Raw genomic sequence first — 19,960 nt, 5'->3', positions numbered from 1 at the left:
TGATAAAGTTTTCCGATGATACAGCCATCCTGGGTTTTATGTCTGACACATCAGATACAGCTGTGTATAAACTGAGATCCAGAACTTTGTCCTGTGGTGCGACAGACATTTTCTCATCCTCAATGTCAAGAAAACAGAGGAGATGGTATTTGACCCCAAATCCATCGGAGACCACACACCAGTGGTTATCCATGACCACACCATAACCCGGCTCAACTCTTATAAATACTTGGGCATACCCAACATAACTGACATGGAGTGTTCAGGTAGAAAATGTCTGCACAATGGTCCAACAGTGGCTACACTTTCTTCGTAGGTTGAGGGTCTTCGGTGTCAACCAGAAAGTGTTGCTCCTATGCTACCATACCTGAAAGCCCAGATTACCCGGCTAACACAAAGAGCCATGAAAAACTTGGGAGTCAGACAGCATCCCACACTCTGTCTTTCACAATACTATCAACAGGCAGGCCCTGAAGATATTTTCAGACCCCACCCATGTCCTCCACCCTGAGTACCAGCTTCTCCTTTCAGGCAGATGCTTCAGAGTCCCCTGGTGCAGACTCTACCGCTTTAAGAACTCATTTGTCCCTCTGTCCATCAAAGCCCTAAATGGCAAGCCAGCCTAACCCCTGAAATGCTGCTTTCATCTTAAACACACACATGTACATTTTTACTCTTCTTTTACCAGGATTTCATGTTAATAATGCGGCTTACCCTTACTTCACATATTATGACTACTATTATGATGTGTTGTACAACGGCAGTGTGCAATTTTGTTAGCTAGTGGCATGCAACAACAATGCAACATGAGCATGTCCATGCAGTGATGTCACAGTCTGTGTCCTGTATTTATTTATGTATGTATGTATGTACATACAGTATCTCACAAAAGTGAGTACACCCCTCACATTTTAGTAAATATTTCATATCTTTTAATGGGACAACACTGAAGAAATGACACTTTGCTACAATGTAAAGTATTAAGTTTACAGCTTATATAACGGTGTAAATGTGCTTTCCCCTCAAAATAACTCAACATACAGCCATTAATGTCTAAACCGCTGGCAACAAAAGTCAGTACACCCCTATGTTAAATTCCCATAGAGGCAGGCAGATTTTTATTTTTAAAGGCCAGTTATTTCATGGATCCAGGATACTATGCATCCTGATAAAGTTCCCTTGGCCTTTGGAATTAAAATAGCCCCACATCATCACATACCCTTCACCATACCTAGAGATTGGCATGGATATTGGTCAGTTAGCCTAATAGCTAGTTTGATTTGCATTGAGAGATGATTTTATGGAAAGTACCCCATGCCAATCTCTAGGTATGGTGAAGGGCATGTGATGATGTGGGGCTATTTTATTTCCAAAGGTCAAGGGAACTTTATCAGGATGCATAGTATCCTGGATCCATGAAATGTGTATGTATGTTTGTATGTATGTACTATGTTGTGTTAAATTCTTTAAACAGCAGATACTGTTTGTCCCCAAATTTCCTTCGGGACAATAAAAAAATTATATCTATCTTATCTTATTTACATTTGAGAACACGGGAGAGACTTGAAACATTATCAGTAAACTTGGTCTGTCGGAGCAACTAGTATTTTAAACTCTCTGAAATTTCATCAACATAATGTAGCTGCACATTTTCATTACCATAAATTATCAGTATTCGTGTAGGTGATTAAGGGAGCCTCACCCCTTTTTGTCCATTCCCCACTTCTTTGACCAGAAGTTAGACCAGCGGTCAAACTGGAAGGTGTAGACCAGGATGAGGACCAGCATGGTGTATATCACGACAGACATCCAGAAGTACTTCAGGATCCTTCGCCACCACTCATAGTGCACCTAGATAAGAATAATTGTGATAATTGTGTTTCAGGGGTCATGAATTCTCTGAGTGCACAGAGGACATCTGGATATAGAGTGAGTGCGCCGTTTTTACTTCTGGTTATAAAACAGTCGAGAATACACTGTGGATTATGAGCCTTCTGTACACAAACCTTATGACATACTAAAATTGTCAGCACCTTCTGTCTTTGGGAAATTAAACTTGGAAACTTTACAGTGTCCTACCTATATGCTAAGTTTGGAATACACACATGCAGAACCACTTAGTAAACAGCCTTTAAAGGAATAACGTGCAGTGCTTTCCTTAAAAAAAACTATGAATAGACTTATACAAAAGTAATCCCTCTCAATCATCACTTATGACCTACTAGAAGTGTGTAGTGGTGTATGTATCAGAAGAGATACAGAATATATTTAAAGGATGTGGGAAAAATGATTTTTTAACCTTGGAGATAACAGAGTGGAAATGTAAGAGAAACATTGGAAATATGTGGTTATATATGTGTACAAGGCACTTAGAATCACCAGTGTGTTTTGTTACCTGGTAGAGCGCCACACAGGAGAGGAACATCATCATGTAGATGATCTTGTACATGACGATGGTTCCCTCGAAGCTGACAATGAAGAACATGCCACCACAGATGTAGATCCAGTATTTGACTAGCAGAGCTATGACCATGTTGCCCAGAACCTGCATGATGTCCTGCTCCCCTCCCTCCTCAGAGTCCTCTTCCTCTATAAAACACAGCAGTGAAGCAGAAATCTCTGTGCTAACGGACTAAAACTTTTCAGCGAACTATGAGTTGATCAGTCAACAGACCTTCCTAACTAACCTACATAGACATACATACGTATAGTAAAAAACCTCTGCAGGTGAAGTACAGTCCTAATCTGAAGGTGTTTAGAAAGACCTTTCCAAAAAACTGAGAACAAGAGATGAACAAATGACTTTCATTTTAACTAAGAACGGATAGCAGTATAGTTACATTATTTTTAAAGTAATTTCTCTTAAAGGTTTTGCCTGACTTTGATCCACCCTGTTTGGAAAGCAGTAGATAAACATTTAATAGATGATTCATAACACTATAACAAAGTTGTACAGTAAGCACATACAAGGACATTTTCAAGTGTTTATTAATGTACAGTTTGTCAATAATTATAACTTCTCCTATGAAGACATATATTATTATAACTATGTTTTACTATATTCATACATTCATTATCTGTTTATATATTCCCTGTTAAATATTTATATACTGCTTATAATTGCTAAACAGATGGGTGAAAGTAAAATGTTTCCAAAGTTTTTAAAAGTAAATTTGACCTTCACAAAATAGTGCCTGTATATCTCAATGAAAATTTACATTTTTGGGAAAATAGTGGAAGGTAAAAATGTGTAGACTGCCTGGTAGAATATGAATGAACAACTTAATTGGTTTTGAAAGAAATACCGATAAGTCTTATCTGATCTTGGAGTGATAGTTAGACCTTTAGCCTTCATAAACAGGAAAGGTAGAAATCTGGATCATACTGCAGAACAGAGTATAATGTGTGCAGTGTGAACAAACTCAGGTTAAAGATGAAGGTAAGAAACCTCAATCTTTTGTATCCACCATCTACAAATGTTGATCACCAGCCACTCTCATAATTTCACCAATTTGTTGGTTCAAATACTTGCAAATGATCATTTGTTAGTATCTCTTCACACGTACAGTACGGATGGTGTTACTGTAGCAGCTTATACTGTAACCTATATTATGTTTATATATTATTTCTAGTACAATATAAATATAATAGGAGTCCAGCCCAGGGCTTACCCTTCTTCTTCTGATCCTCCACATGAACATCGGAGAGACCAGCACTGTCTTCTTTTTGTTTTTCCTGTCTCTCTGTAAGTGTTTGTCTCAGCAGCAGCCAGAAGCTCAGCAGACACAGGACCTACACAAAATGAATAAAATGTTTTGTCAAACAGATGACTGGCAAGAAAAGAAAAGATTAACTAATACATCTTTTGCATTTTTTAACTTGCTGAGAGTACAATATGGGTGGTAAAAACCACATCAGGAGATATACATAAATCAGAATTGAGTTCCTAAACTTGGGTTGGATTCATTTGATATGAATGAATATATGATTTGTATTTAAAAATACAGTATGACCCAGGTGTGAAATATAATTGCATCCTGTCACATGTACTGTTTAATAAAACTGTTTGAGTGTTAATAAACACACCACTGCAAGTTTGTGGCGACCGACTGGCATATACAATCTTTTTCTAAACACAATTAGGGCTTTGAGCCATTTTAAAACATTGCAAACCTGACCTTCTCCTTCAGGAGTTCATTTGTGACTGTCCTCTATTTAATTAATTGACTATTAGAGTGAGACAGTTTAACAGTTTATTCCATTAGCTGCATACAGAGTACATCTCCTACATTATTAAATAACATTTGTGTTTTCAGATCGCAGGTTGCCCCTCAATCTAAAGGTCAGTTTAAATGATTGCATGTATTCATAGTACACAGGGCAATGTCAAAATCAAGAAAATTCTTTGTCTCCCAAACCTTGGATGAAAGTGAGTGGAAATGGTTTTCATTCATGGGAAAAAACTCTGGATCTCCTTCCATTTTCTCAAAAGTGAAAATGTACTGCAGAACTATCAGCAGGTTGCCGTAGGCCACCATGAAGGGAGAAGACAGCATTGCGTAACGCCTCCGGTCCCTCACCATCCACAGAATGCAAGACCAGATGAGGAAGACAAATGTCAGCCAGCTGACGTATGTGATGCTCCATGCCTGAAGAAAAAAAAAAAAAAATCACAGGAGATTTAAAACAAATGCTGAAACTCTGCTGTTGATGAAGGACTAATGAAGGGGAAATACAAAGATTTGTGGGCTGATCCTTGGCTGTGTTTGCACAGTTTTCATAGAGGCACAACATGACTCATAACATAGCTGGACATGTCATATATTTCAGCATAAGTTGACTACTCAGAAATGGTAATATTTGGCATGTGTGTGGTACTTTAATGTTCGGTAGGGCAATTTTGATAGATATAATAAAGTTGAATACAATAGTTTTGGTTTCTTGCCAATATCTCAACAGGTTTGCATTGCACAGTACATACATGTGTATATGAACAGACCGAGGAGAATGTGTTGTCTACAACAAAGCTACATTTAATGGATTCATTCAGTCCTATTGTTTTTTTGTGTGTAAATGTTGTGAGTGTTCACAGTACAATTCCCATCATGCTTTGAGTGAAACCAATTTAGTCAGAGAGTTAGCTATTTACACTGCAACCATGGATGGACAAATAAGTATCACCTTGATTACTTTTGATACAAAAGAGAAATTCTAAATTTGATTAATTGATTATATTGTATATTAAACTCTAAAATAACTGTCTCAGAACTTTGTCAGTACTTTTCCTATAATTAAAACAACTATTTATTAGTTCTTTCCATAATTAAGACATTACGGCTAGCTGTTAAATTTGTCTTCATTCCATATTAGTTTTGTGTAGCTATGTACAAATGTAAACAGTGTTACTATACTTAAAATAAATGTTTGAACATGTTACTTTGTAGTAATAATGTTGTGTTCATGTCATGTCAAATTAAACTATAAATAAAAACCGCAATCTGGAAAACAACCATTACATCTTCATTGCAACGGTAGAATGCGTTTTGGGAGATTTTATTATGAATTACATTCACACTAACATAGCCAACTATACGTCAATTTTAAATTCACAAAAAAAGGGATTTTGGATGTTTTCCTTTCTGACATCCAAAAACACCACAAAAATGCAGCAAAAGCCAGCTTCTTTATCTCCTAGGTTACAACATGTGCGGGCTGCATTACTCACCATCATGGCTATTAGAGCACAGATGTAGCTCTGTTTCATGATGAAGTGAAAGATTTTGACCATCGCACTGACTCCTCTTTTCTTCATCCCATCATCTTCTCCCTCAGACTTTTCCTCTCCTGCCTCCCATTCCGAATCCTCCAGGGGCAAACACACTTCATACACACACTCTTCCTTCTTCTCTGGTAGGACACATAAAACACAACTCACTGTTAGTGAGAATAGTTATGGTTACCCTGTGGACTTATGGAGTTAAGTGAGGCACCGCGGTGATTTAGTGTTGAGCTTTTATATAGTAGGCGACGCATTTATAGAAGCTCAACACTAAAAATAAGACACATTTAGGAAAGAATAGTCAAAATCTGTGCAGCAGAGGTCAAAATATCCCGACTTTTACACCAGATTATGGTAAAAGGATTCATTTTCATGGACAACAAATGTATGTACAAAATGTTTGGCAGACAGACATTGCCATCCCGTGAACAATGCCGCAAGCATGGCTAGAAAAGTGTGTAGTCTCCAAGACCAAAACCAACTTTACAAAGCTCTTAAGGTAACAGAAGACATCAAACTGCTGATTCACAAGCTGTTGAGTGCCCCCCATGACTAGTAAATTGACTGTGACACGTAAAATCAGTGAAGTGCCCCTTTAAGACAATTTTGTGAATTCAGTGGCGACAAAGTGCAAACTAAAAGTACAAAGATAGAGAGGGCTAGATTTATCAAGCCGTTTGCGCCTGTTTCCAGGCGCTAATTGGTCGCAAAGACGGACGTAACCGATGCGGGCTATTTACAAACAGGGCGCACTTGGGTAAAATCGCAGATTGTCTGCCACATGAGCGAGAAGAGACAAGTTGCGCTTTCAATATGCGTTCGTGGGAGGGTCGTGGGGAAAGTGGGAGTTCCACCCAAAAAGGTGGGAGGATAAGCGCAAAGTGCACCTAATTATATATTCCGTGGTATTTACAAAGACTGTCAGTAAGAGCGCGCCTCTATTCTGCCGGGGAAATTCTCCGCCTCTTTAAACCAGCCGCAGTCGAGTTTCCTCGTAGACTTTTATGCCGCTGGTGAAATGGCAACAGTGATTTGAGCAAGACGAAGACATAGGCGAGGCTGAAAATATTTTTAACACAAGAATCACACTTTGTCAGTGAACACAACATCATTTAGCGTTACAGATCAAGCAGCCATGCAATATTAGAGTTACTGGAAGAAATCAAAGATGAAATTGAATCTCCCACTCAGCGTTCACATCCCATTCCAGCAGTTGTTAAACTCCTCCCTACATTACAAATATTGGCATCAGGATGATTTCAAACAGTCATAGCATCAGCAGTGGGAATATCGCAGTCTGCACTCAGCCATATCATAGCACAAGTACCGCTTTGCTACAGCGCAATTTACGGTATAGTGGGCGGAGAAAGACGCTGATTGCCTGATGGGTGTCAGGGTTGATAAATACTACGCAAACTGTGGAAGCATAGCGTGCGCTATTACCGAACTCGCATAAACGGACGCAGCGCAAACTGCGCTAGTGTTAGTAAATCAGGCCCTAAATGTTTTACCATCAAAACAGAGGAATGATCTGTGCCTATGGCCGACAAATTCAATGATTTCTGACAGTTATTTTTAAATACACCATGAATGTCAGAATAGAACAAAAAGATAATAGAGCCAGATTATAAATCTTCAAAATGTTTGTTGTCGTTTGTTTTTCTATACTCTGTATCTTATTCTATAAAGCTTTATGTCACCCTTCCATAAACTAGGAAAAACTGCTAAAAGTTTCTAAACATGATTATAACAAACACTTGAACACAAAAGCAACATAAAACTGCTTAATTTATACACCTTCTGTAACCTAGGATACAGAGAAAGCGGTGGTTTTATAGTAATTTTTTCTACAAGTTCCACTCCATTTTCATGTCTTTCAGTTTTATCTTTTCACGGAAATTAAGAGAAAAGACGCAGACAGTCGAGGGTAACCAAGCTCACCTGTACCGTCACTAGGCTGGTCCATTTTATACTGAGGGGTGGAATACAAGTCCAGGCAGACTGGTCCATTCTCAGTTGCGACAAAGTCAAAGGACGTCCCGTTTGAGGTGGGTACAGCCTGTAGATCATCATCACAAATTGCAAATACATTTCTGTTACTAAGGAACAGTTTTTTTAAGGGATCACACTACCGAACTGCATCCTGCACCACAAAGACAAACAGGAGTAACTGCTTTTGTGTGATGAAAAGATTCACCGACTGGATATTGTGCTTTTTGTTTGTTAGCAGTTTAGTTACCATACTTTGGCTTTGTAGGGCAGTACAGGGATTATTTCTACTTTTCACACTGCACATTCTTTAATGTAACCTGGCACAACCTGCCTTAAATACTGTAACCAAGAGCTTACAAGCATTTTATAAAACATAAGTCCACAGGGAGTTACATTGATACTTTGAAACCCTTTCTGTGCTTTTGGAAATATGGGAAATACAAGCAAACAAGCATAGAAATAACTTCTTATTCTTAAATCTTCAATGTTTCAGAGGCACTTGAGCGCATTGGCTTTATGATTACAGCTTCACAACTTAACAGGTGTAGAGTATATACAGTACCTCTGGGCTGGGAGACACAGTGGGAAAAGGAGTTAAACGTACGTTTAAACAAAGGTTAATGATGACCCTTTTCTATGAGGGTGCAGTGTGAAAAGCACTTTGCAGTGATTCCTTTTCTTGCAGCAAGACTGAGGGATTAAGGGGATAAGATGCACATATTTAAGACACATCCAAAGCAGCCCCCACCTCAGTTGTACTGAAGCCATCCTGGGTGGAGAGGAGCTAAGAGGAGATAAGAGCATACAAGGCAATGTGTGTTATCGATGAGCTGCTGAAGTCAAAGGCCTCCTTGTTCTTTATAGTCTCTGATAAGCAGGAATAAAGTCGAGCAGCACTACTCTGTAAATCGAGCCCATCACTCATCTGTGTCTGCACACCCTAAAAGCTTTTAAACCTCAGGAGGTGGCCGGTGGAGACAGACTACGGACCTTGATATGGGAACAAGGTCAGAATGTGTGTGTGTGTGTGTGTGTGTGTGTGTGTGTGTGTGTGTGTGTGTGTGTGTGTGTGTGTGTGTGTGTGTGTGTGTGTGTGTGTGTATATGTATGTATGTATGTATGTATGTATGTATGTATGTATGTATGTATGTATGTATGTATGTATGTATGTATGTGTGTATGTATGTATGTGTGTGTGTGTGTGTGTATTTCCATCTGAAATCTTTCCAGGGATGAGTCTATTATGAAGGTGAAAGCTCAGGGAAAATAAGATGTTAGCTTGTAAAAAGTACAGCTTGAGTTTACAGAATTAAAAAGAGTAGGTTTCATCTTTATTTTTAATATTATTGCACTAAAATATAAACATTTTGTAATTATTGTTTAAAAGCTGAACTGAATCAAATTGTTTCAGGTCAACAAAATAAACAATTTCTTAAGCATGTGTTAATGTTTTTTACAATGGGATTCCGTACAATGGTATCCTAACCAAAAGATGACTACTTCATGACCTGTCAAATAACCAATACTTTGTTAGTCATGTGTCATGTGTGTATTAACCCTGACGTACGTTTTTCTCATCTGTGCCCTGGCGTGATTCCCACCACATCTGCCTCTTCCTGTTGGCCGAGTTATTTGTTGTGTTTCCATCCAGATCTTCCTCCTCACACGTATCGCTGTCCTTGTTGTCCTGAAAAAACATAGATAGACAGTTTGAATGAAACATATCTTCACCACTGGACTTTGAGCTCAGTCCACTTTTGTGCAACAGAGATGATACTCTCAAGAATCACAGTTTTAATCAGCTTCTATTGGACAAGATCAATGCAGTTTTACTGATGTTTGATTTTCTGTATTTTTTTTCACAACAAACAATATGACCTTGGCAGTGTCCCTAAAAAATTCTGAAAAAAATGTGCACTGGAACACGGTGAAAAAGCAAATTCCACTTGTTCTCAGTGCAGTTCTGTTCAGGAATTTTGAGCGTCTCATTACTTTAATTACTTTCAATAACATTTGATTTAAATATTCAGTTTTTACTGCATTGGCTAACTACTGCTGAATAACATGAGACGATGAACTACAAATCAGGCATTGAATTAAATTAGAAATTGTTACAGTGAATCCAGTCTTTTTGGTGAAGATGAGATCGATCATAATCTGACATCTCTATTATCGAAAAAACCTGTCAGCTGCTGATTTATATTGTAATCCTGTTTTATTATTAGTGTCGTCTAAAGTATAAGAGTAGGTAAAAACACCCACACATACACACACCCCTCTGTAGAGGGATCAATAAAGCATACAGCCCCGCAGGTTTACAAGGAAGTATTGACCCCTCTATAAAAACACTAATCTATAACTCCATTACAGGACAGAGGAGCTAAAACTCGAGCTAGGAGGAGAAAGAAAACGGGTTGAATTCAGGAGTGAGGGTCTTCATGACATTTCCCGCATTACATGACATTTCATTGAGAATTGCAGTAATTCCACTTCTGTTGTGGGAGTTGAGTTTGCATGAAATAACGGTGAAGTCTTCAATAATAATTATATATTGGGCCAATCAGTTATAAGATACATTTTAAAGGGTCAGTGATTATTCCTATTTATACTGGTCATTTAAAGAGCCATCCCCAATACACTTTCAATGTAAGAGATGGAGGACAAATTCCAGAAGATGCTGACTTGATTTGATTTACTCAAACTAACTTCAAATCAACTTTGGAGTGCATTTTTGCTAAAACAAGGACTGTGTTTTTTTTTCGTCCAGCTCTTCCATTGGAAGCATGTGAGAAAGGGATCTATTAATGGTCAGAATGAACAGGTGTAATGATTTCAGCAAGCAAAATTAGTTTCAACATACATATAGGCACCTGAATACAACCCAACGGCCGACCTTCGGCAGAAAAGGCAGTCAGACTGACTGCCTCCCTGAGTTGGTCAAAAAAGTGCCTCAGAACACACCGAAGCGATGACGACTTGAGCGTACGTTCTGCGTGTGCGCGAGACATAATACGTCTCCATAACAGCAGGCGGCGCTAATCTGTTTGTCGCCCAAAAAATTTAAACCGGCAGCTGATTAGATGAACCGGATTTTACAACCGGGCATAATGGCGGCTTTGTTCGGAATACAATCTCGTATTTTACGAAGATAGTTCACCGAAATGTGTTTCTGAAAACATTTTAAGTGAGAAATAGGCCATGCAGTTGCTGAATCGGTTTTCATTTCAGATCGACAAAGGTCAATTTAAAAGATTTTAGTCAGATTTTGAGAGGCGTAAGTCAGGCTCATCCCGCTCATCATTTCCGGGTTAGCGCTCCACCAATCAGATTGGCCATTGAATCCGACTGACTAAAAGTGATTGACAGTGTTTGTTGTATTGTAACATTTTTATTTGTTTTTTGTTTTTTGACAACTATAAATATGATATAAAATTTTAGATACAGAGTACATACTTTACACCAGTGAGTTTAATTTGTAAACTTTTGTACAATAACTACAAAAATAAATCATCGCTTCATAAGTCCTCAAATTTGGACCAGTGGCGTCTGAGTTGTTATGTAACCATTACATTTACCCCTATAGAGCATTGGAACACTGGAAAATGGTGCCAAGATGCATCCTCCCTTTATGCTTTGTCAAAATTAGACCATCAGTGTCTCAGATAACACCTGAGCTACGGCGGACAGATTCAGCCAGGGATCAATCGTCCTGGAATCTTCCATCAATACAGTTTCTCTGATCACAAGGCCACCTGTCTGCCCATTTAATTCAATCTGGTTCTATTTTAGTTCACTGTCTGGAATTTACTGAGGAGCCGTGGTGTGCTGAATTCAACTAAACATCTTAGACACCCACTGACTGCCTGCACCCACCCAGTTTTATATTAACTGCAAATCCAGCTTTCTCTAAGCAGCAGCTCATTCAAGTTTTAAAGCACAAATAATAGTTAAATCAGACACTGTTTGTGGAGAAAGGCAGGTTATTTTATCTCAAGGCGAAAATCTAGGCTCATTTCACTTTCACTTCATGGTTGTAATTGAAGAAACAGCCACCCTCAGATGTTCTAACTCTGTCATAATTTACTGTAGCTGTGAGTTTTGTGATTCAGAGTTTTTCCCAGAATAATGCATAATGGCCAGAAAGTAGGTATGAACTTGCATAAGTGTATTCAGCTGAGTTGAAGAGAGCGATAGTGAAAAATGAATGACAAAATACAGTATGTACGATGTCTTGAGGCTGCATTGCATACATTTCTATTGAGGTTCTGCCTCCTTCACCTGTATATTTATTTCTCTATGATTGATACACATCACTGTAAAATCTAGACAAAAGCCCTTACTCTATAGTTTTAAATGAACAGAAAAATTATGTTTTTGATGACTGAAACAAGAAAAGGGCATCATAAAGAAATATTGTACAGTACCTACATTTTCTAGTTCTGTTTTTGTAAAATATCAAGGTATACAAATCAATCACATGATTGCTTTTCAGTCAAAATCACCTAATATAATGAACCTGTGTGGCCAAATGATTGACATTTCTTACAGTAAATGTCACAAAGCTGTGAACTAAAAAGGTCTACTCTCATGTGCTTTTATTGCATTTCTGTCTGCTGTCCTCACCGTCAGCTGGTCGATGGGTTCCTGCAGCCAGAGGCGGATGAGCGTGGCCAGGGTGTAGTAGAGAATCAGCAGCATGATGGGATTGACAAAGTGGTACCACTTGCGCTCAGGATGCACAATGAGCTTCCATGTGTAGGAGCAATTGCTCTGAACAATAGGGGATATGCCAAATATGCTGCAGCAAAAGACAGAGAGACAGGTATATGAAGACAGGAACTTTTGCCAGGATTTTAAGTTATAAAATCAGGAACTTTGAGAATAAATTAGCAAGAGACAACATTGTGTAGAGATATAGTATACATAGACAAACAAAGCTTGAAATATTATCATAGAGGTCAACATTTACAGTCATTATGATGTAAGGGTGTGATTTCAGAGCAAGATCACACAATTTTATTTCCAGAAAATATGTCTCTGTTAAAGAGCTGCAACGATTTCATGCAAAAAGGCAAAATATTTGATGTTTCTAGGTTCTAAAATCTAAGAATGTGCTGCTTTTCCTGGTCTTACATTACAATTGAATATTTGTTGAATTGAATAAAACAAGACATTTAAAGACGTTACATTGGGTATTTTTCATTGTTTTCATTGTTTCAGAGACCAAATGCTTAATCAATAAAATAATTGGCAGAATATTCAATGATGTAAACAACTGTTAGTTGCAGCTCTACTCTGTCTACAGCTTTACTCTAAACTAATTAAACTGTTTTAGACTTTATACTTGACATAAATAGAACCTTTGTTGCTTTGATTTGTCCTTGAAGGCGAGTTTATAAATTAACTCTACAATAGTTGGAAAAAATAGATTGGCTTTCTTGGAATGTGTCTTCCAACAACCATGAGGGGAGGCAAAAATGCATGATGGGTTCGCCATCTTTAAAACTAATTATCGATTCCGGAAACAAAGCCAGGATGGATGAGGTGATGCAAACATTATAAAAGATTGTTGGAACTGCAGAGTCATGCTGTCTGTGCTGGGTGGCCTATATACAAAACATCAGTGGTTCCCAACATGGGGGTCGGGACCTCTCAAGAGACGTTGCTGGGGGAAAGGGATGTCTGGACTACCTTGCTAAGCCTACTGCCACTGCAACAATCGCCCTGGATGGATGGATGGATGGATGGATGGCATGGCCTTGGCGGAGGTCTGCGCTCTCTGAGTGCCCTTTTAGTTTAGTTTAGTGTATTTATAATCTCAATGAGGTGTTGTGATTTCCAGTGTAATTCTTAGAAGATTGATGAGTTTGATGTTCTTAATAGGTAGTATAATAACAATGTTAAAGTATGTTACAGTTGGCTCACTTAAGCTTCCAAAAGTAAGCGTAGTCTCTGTCTTTTTGTTTAAAATTGCCCTAAAGAAAATTTCTGTCCACATTAACTTTGGAGTCTGCAAAATGCACTGAGGTGAAAAATCTGTTTGTACCACAAAGGATGCCGTACGATTCACTCCTTTTCCTCTGAGCAGAACAAAGATCATCTACTCAACGGGAAGTGCTCTGACGTGTTCCAGTGACAACCACACAGATTAAGATGCCCCCTGAGTCTTTTCTGTCTATGCCATGTGAGGAGTGAACGCCCCCTTCTGACCCCATCACACTTCCTGAAAGTTTCTTGTTGCAGCTGGGGGAAAGCCCGCTGGTCACATGACTGAGGACTTCCATTGTAAGGAGGGGAAGCAGGAAGTGGAGTGGAAGCCAGGCCTCTCAACAGTCTCACTCAACGCCGGGCCAACAGCAAGGCCGAGTCACTGTCAACAAGCACAATTAGGGCAGGCACTGAGGTGGCCTATTGTCCAAATGGGGCTGCACATATTTACGTCCTTAAGAGTTTCCCTCAGACCTCCTGAGGGTGTGTAGAGAGGAAACGGGCCAGATCAGAGGAGAGTGTGTTACTTTTATCATTACATTGGGCCCCATCGGCAAACAGAAATACCTCAGATCTGTGGAAAGTCGGCCTGTTCATGTAAAGAGCTATCAAAAAAAATCAGAGTCGAGGGAAACTTTCCAAATTTAGGACTTCAAATACACAAATGAAGATCTGTTATAGAAAATGAGTCACACTCTCTCATATTTACTGCTGGGAATTAAATGAAGCAAATATACAAGTTAGTATTGAAGTTATGAGTCATGTTGGTGATAATTTAGCTTTTTTTTGTAATATTTATGTAACTAGTTTAAAACAATGGTTTCCAACCCTTTGGCCTTATGACTTTTTAAAATGAAGCAATGTCAATCTGTTTACACCTTATCGCAGCTTATGGCATCTGTGTGGTGATTGATTAGCACTGAGCAGTAATTCTTTTCCTTTTCTTGTCTCATTTCAAAGAATTTTAGAGGCCTGAGGAGGTGACTTTTCAGTATTTTACTTTACAGTATTTTAGAGGCCCACAAGATCAAAGTATTAAGTATTTTTCTAACTTTCATGATTTTTAGAGGCCCAAAGAACCCAGAATTTCAAAATAAAAAAGAATATTACAAGATTTTCTGTATAAAACCTTTTGTAATCCTTTTATTTATTTGTTGAGCCCTCAGATTTATCTTGGGGAGTCTTGACCTCAAGGCTGGAAACACTGATTTAGATGGTACTCCTACTGTTTAGTTACTACAGCATGCACATTTTAAATGGACTATTACTGTGCAGATGGTGTGAGAGTGGTCCATTCATTCTTATGTGTTTTCTAACAAGACGCCCATCAATGCAGCACTGTAATCACACCTTATCTGCCATCTGAACCAGGAGAATGATGGTGAGGACACAAGGTTTGTACAATGCAATTCCATCTATGCATAGCTGTAAATAACCTCGGTCCTGACACAGCAGCACAGCTTTCAATGAGAAATCCTGAGATCAATAAAACCCTGCAACACCAGGGGCACTGAGACAACAGCTACAATGAGACTACAGCTACAGTATGAATACAGCTACACTGAGGCTGCAGCTACACTGAGGCTGCAGCTACACTGAGAAAGCTGCCATTAAGAAATACATGTAACAATAATGTGAGATGGGACATGTTTTACATATTTGTACATTACATTTTACATTATTACAATTTCCTCATGAACATACTATTGTATAACATTACTTTTTTATGTGTGTATTTTGATGCAGATGCAAACCAAAATGAAGATTAAATATTAACATTGTCAACCGTTACAATAATATAAAATTTAGAGGATTGTTATTAGCTAAACTAATTTAGGCTCCATATTGTCTCAGTGAGACTTTCATGGTAAATTAAAAGTAAAGAAAACATAAATTTATCAGTATTAATAGGGAATTTATGATTCTGTAGTATTATTTCATATCGCTAAATGTTCTTCACTTTTTTTGTCAGACAACTCAGGTGGTAGTCTTGATGTGAATTTTTCAGTAATTAGTAAATAAACAGCATTCTTTGCATTCCAGGTTGTCAGTCAAACACAATGAGCTTAGTGACTCAAGGTACTTTCTGCAACAGAGTTTGTATTCATTACAACTGTGACTAACATATGTTGGCAAGATGTGCTACGATGTGGCTTTACTCCAACCAAGTTTCACAGCTGCAGCCACAGACAGCTGATTGTCTCTTTTCTCATGCATAATAAAACACTGGTTGTAGTGAAGTGCCTAAAAGCTCTGCTTCTGATATTGATGTGCTGTGAGTAGGAGTTTGATATATCTGCTCTCCAGCTGAGTTTGCCTTTTCCTTTGCCTTCTTGTTTGTAACAATAGTAAATATTTATTATCATTTAAACAAACTTGCCTTGGACGCAATAAATACAGTCGAATCAAAAGGAGCTCTGGCTGCTGAGTGCTGTCATCACGTCATGTACTTTCACATTAGTAGAAGCCAGACAGCATTAGCATGGGCTTGTGCTGTTTAACTAGAGAAATACCATTTGAACAATTCATCAAAGAGACAGGAGATCTAAAGTTCAACTTTCTCAAGATTGAACCATCACTCACTGCTGTTTGTATTTTGTTCTCAATGTCTGAGTAATCTCTTTCTGTAGGCCATCACGTTTAAATTGGGAAAATAATCTTAATCTATTGCATGCTAATAAGAAGAGATATTGCAAATAATTTTTTTTTTGATTTAGACTAATGAAAAATTCAGAGATATAATGTTTGAACCTTGAACCTGGCACAATATTACAGATTTAAAGCATACTTTGTAAATTACAGGATTTTGACAGTTTCAGTGAAAATGATTCTTATTTTTATAAATATACATTCATTCTGCATGTGTTTCACCTGATGTAGTTATCATCCGATGGGATGGACTCCTGGAAGAACTGGAACTGGTAGAGGTAGAGGACAATAAGGTGTCCAGCGCTAAAGATGGCCATCAGGACACACATGCAGCTGAAGATTAGTGTGTCGAAGGTCCGGCAGAGGGACCACCAGGTGCACAGGAACAGGAAGATGAAGAAGTAGAAAGCTGAGGTCAACGAGGGCAACATTATACCTGCAAACATAAATAACAGTGGATACAAAGTCAGTGGACTGTGGTTTACTTATCTGATCAGGATGATATATAATTGTCAGCTTTTGATTTGACCTAAATAGATCACAACACTTCAGTTGTTGTTGGAGGTAAATTGTTAAATCTGAGAAATGTTAACTGAATTATTTCCAAAACCCTACGGCACTCAGTTTTCTTGAATGTGGCAAATCTCACATCTCACATATGGAGCTAGAGACACAAGTTTAAACAACAGTTAAGAATTATTTGCAAATACAGTTTACAATTAAAATATACTTTGCACTACTGCACCCTTACAATCAAAAAGCACACCTTAAAACAGTGGTTCCCCAAGGAGTTGCATGTGGCAATGAAAAAACTTAAGTATTTCACGTTATTGAGAGCTGTGTGGAGACAATCCCAGCCCGCTTTTTTCAGTATTTCGATTATAGCTCCTTTAAAACGCTTTGCTTTTAGTACATTATTACAGAATAAAAAAACAACAGTACAGTAACTGAAAAAGGTGCCAAAGTACTGTATTTAATTTAATACTTTGATATATTCAGATGGTAATGCTATAAGATGAATATGCAGATTCACTGTACAGCATTCAAAGCTGCTCACCGGTCATGCCCAACAAGATGGTGACCACCACCTTCCCTGCAGTGGTGATCAAGTTCCCGATAATCTCCTTCACTTTGGACGCAACCTCTGCCACAAGCCGCAGGATTTTCATCTTGGTGCTTTCTTTTGCTTCCTCCTCCTCTTCTTCTTCCTCCTCCTCTTCGTCCTCGTCCAGCTCCTCCTCCTCTTCATCCTCCTCAGCCTCGTACCCCCGTTCAAAGTCCTCCTCTAGCAGGATGTTGTCATCCAGACTCAGCTTCTCCTCTTCTTCCTTTTTTTTTGGGGGGGGGGAGAGAATTATGGTAACATGTTACATTTCAGTATTAAATGATGAATGGTGCAGCTTGGAGGTCAGAGCTCTCCATGGTACTGAAAACAGTTCCCTACAGGTAGCACTTGCATAACAATCCTTGTGTATATTCCAGTTTAGCATATCTAGACATACATGTGGTCTGTTTGGCAGCTTGAGACATGATTATCGACCCGTGGCAGATGTTTTCTTCTAGAACCACATGTTGGCTGAGATCTAATACAGTCACTTCTTTCTTGGCTGCTGTATCTTACCAACTATGTGTCACTCTTTTCCTACAGTCTCAATAAAATAGGGGCATAAAAACAAGTGAGCCATTCACTGCGATTTATATAGAACACATAGGGCACCAGACAAAGAAAGTAGCAGGTGATACAAAGCCTGTTTTGAATCAAACAATTTCAGCTCAGATGGCTCACTGATGGAAATAAAAGCATGAACACAACAAAGGCTCTATAGAAGATAGTTTCTCAGTAATGTGGAGCAATGCCATCTGTGCCAGCGTGACCAGCACAGTCAAAGTGAAAGTGAATGTTCATTTAATTTACACTGAGTCATAAAGAGAATGGAGGACTTGCCAAAGGGACAGAGGCTGTATTCCAAGTTATCAACAGTTAAAGGGAACTCTCTATTCAAACTCTTGCTGTGCTTATCTCAACTTAGGAAGCTTAATGTAAACGCTACATACAGAGCAGGAGAAGAGACTGGCCACTCCACTGGCCACTTAAGCCAGTAAAAACTGGTTCTTTCTTTTTTTATGACTGTCAAAAGGTGGTTTTAGTTTGCATACCGTTAAGTGCTAGTGAACACACATAGATGTCATCCATTCAGTCAGAGACATAAAATGGAGTCTGGAAATGTTGACAAGGTTGTAGTCTTGTCCTTTTCCTGGTTCAGAAATCTAAAATCAGTTTGTCTAAAGATGTTTAAATTGGGATTTGTTGACATTTGAGGTTTGTGGCCACATTTACTCTTTAGATTTATGAGAACATTCTCATTAAGCAATTTTTTACTTCTACAGTTTAGTTTTATGGCCCTAATGCTCTGCTTGTACATAGTCTTTAGATGTTTATCCAAATACATACCCTACGCCCTAACATTATTTGCTTGTCTATTTGAAATTAGGACTGAAACAATAAGTTAATTATTCTATTAGTGCACCAGTTTCCCAAACTTTTACAGCATAAATGCATATTTACTGTAACAGGGGTTTTTAATAATGTTGATGCTTTTTGCTTATTTCGGTTTTAAAATGTACATAGTAAAGTCTAGCTAATGTAAGCAAATGTTGCATATAGTTTTAATTTGGTGAAAAGTTATCCATAAATCCTTAAAGGCACATTAATTTGTCAAAAATGTTTTATTTTATCAAGGAAAAATAATATATACTACAAAATGTAAGGATTTGCTGCTTTATCTGATTTATTCATTATAAATAGAATATCTTTGGGTTTTGGACAGATACTTAAACAAGTTATGAGAAAATCACAAATAACACCTACTTGTTCCTCTGCTTCGAAGTCGGCGTTGTACTGGGCCATGTCCTCAGGCGGCCTCTTCTGGACCAGACTGCGGCACAGCAGCCAGATGGCCAAGCCAGCTACGAACATGCCAATGTCAGGGATGAACACTCTGATGCCGTTCCCTGCATCTGCACCGATCACACTGGAGACAAACAGAAAACAGAGGATACCACACTGACAGACAGCAGACGATCGTTTCCTGAAAGTAAGAATGAATCCCAATATCTCCCAAAAATAGTGATTTGGAGCAATATTGCAGACTGGGATCGCAACCAAATGATGGAAAAATGGGAGAGAGTACAACAAACCTCATGGACTGTTCATGGACAAACACTTCTAATATGAAATCCTGGGACTTGTGGTTGCTTGTTAAGTTCACTTGGATCAGGATCCCAAATAGCTGGGTTTAAATCTTGCTTGGAATATGTGAACCCTTGTCATCTCCCTCTGTCTCTCCCAATCTTTCATGTCTCTCTGTTCAACAATCTTAAAAAAGCTTGCAGAAGTTGTCACTAAGCATTATTTTTCCTACAATCTGTGTTCATGCAGACTGCAACTGCACTAAAACTCATGAGAATGGATATTATTGCAGCAATTATATCTTTCAGAAAACACTACCTGTTCACATGCATGGGGATCTGGATTTTTTTTTCCATTACTCA

General features: G+C 38.4%; 1 protein-coding gene across 2 annotated transcripts in view; it reads right to left on the bottom strand.

Moving 5' to 3' along the window:
* The window catches only part of LOC120568416 (piezo-type mechanosensitive ion channel component 2), an 84,749-nt gene that overhangs the window by 42,089 nt on the left and 22,700 nt on the right, over nucleotides 1–19,960 (bottom strand). The window contains exons 5-16 of one of the 2 annotated variants that reach the window (XM_039815931.1): nucleotides 19,278–19,440; nucleotides 17,466–17,736; nucleotides 16,631–16,844; nucleotides 12,395–12,569; nucleotides 9,339–9,458; nucleotides 8,520–8,555; nucleotides 7,721–7,838; nucleotides 5,726–5,907; nucleotides 4,419–4,649; nucleotides 3,672–3,792; nucleotides 2,396–2,589; nucleotides 1,703–1,851 (exon numbers count right to left, since the gene is read on the bottom strand). In XM_039815931.1, coding sequence (XP_039671865.1) covers nucleotides 1,703–1,851; nucleotides 2,396–2,589; nucleotides 3,672–3,792; nucleotides 4,419–4,649; nucleotides 5,726–5,907; nucleotides 7,721–7,838; nucleotides 8,520–8,555; nucleotides 9,339–9,458; nucleotides 12,395–12,569; nucleotides 16,631–16,844; nucleotides 17,466–17,736; nucleotides 19,278–19,440 — 1,974 coding nt within the window. The remainder of the gene's footprint in view (nucleotides 1–1,702; nucleotides 1,852–2,395; nucleotides 2,590–3,671; nucleotides 3,793–4,418; nucleotides 4,650–5,725; nucleotides 5,908–7,720; nucleotides 7,839–8,519; nucleotides 8,556–9,338; nucleotides 9,459–12,394; nucleotides 12,570–16,630; nucleotides 16,845–17,465; nucleotides 17,737–19,277; nucleotides 19,441–19,960) is intronic. The other variant, XM_039815932.1, reaches the window with a different exon arrangement.

The sequence above is a fragment of the Perca fluviatilis genome, chromosome 11 (genome assembly GCF_010015445.1).
Source record: "Perca fluviatilis chromosome 11, GENO_Pfluv_1.0, whole genome shotgun sequence".
In the NCBI taxonomy this organism is placed as follows: Eukaryota; Metazoa; Chordata; class Actinopteri; order Perciformes; family Percidae; genus Perca; species Perca fluviatilis.
The sequence above is the reverse complement of the archived record's forward strand: the minus strand, read 5'-3'. Positions and strand labels throughout refer to the sequence as shown.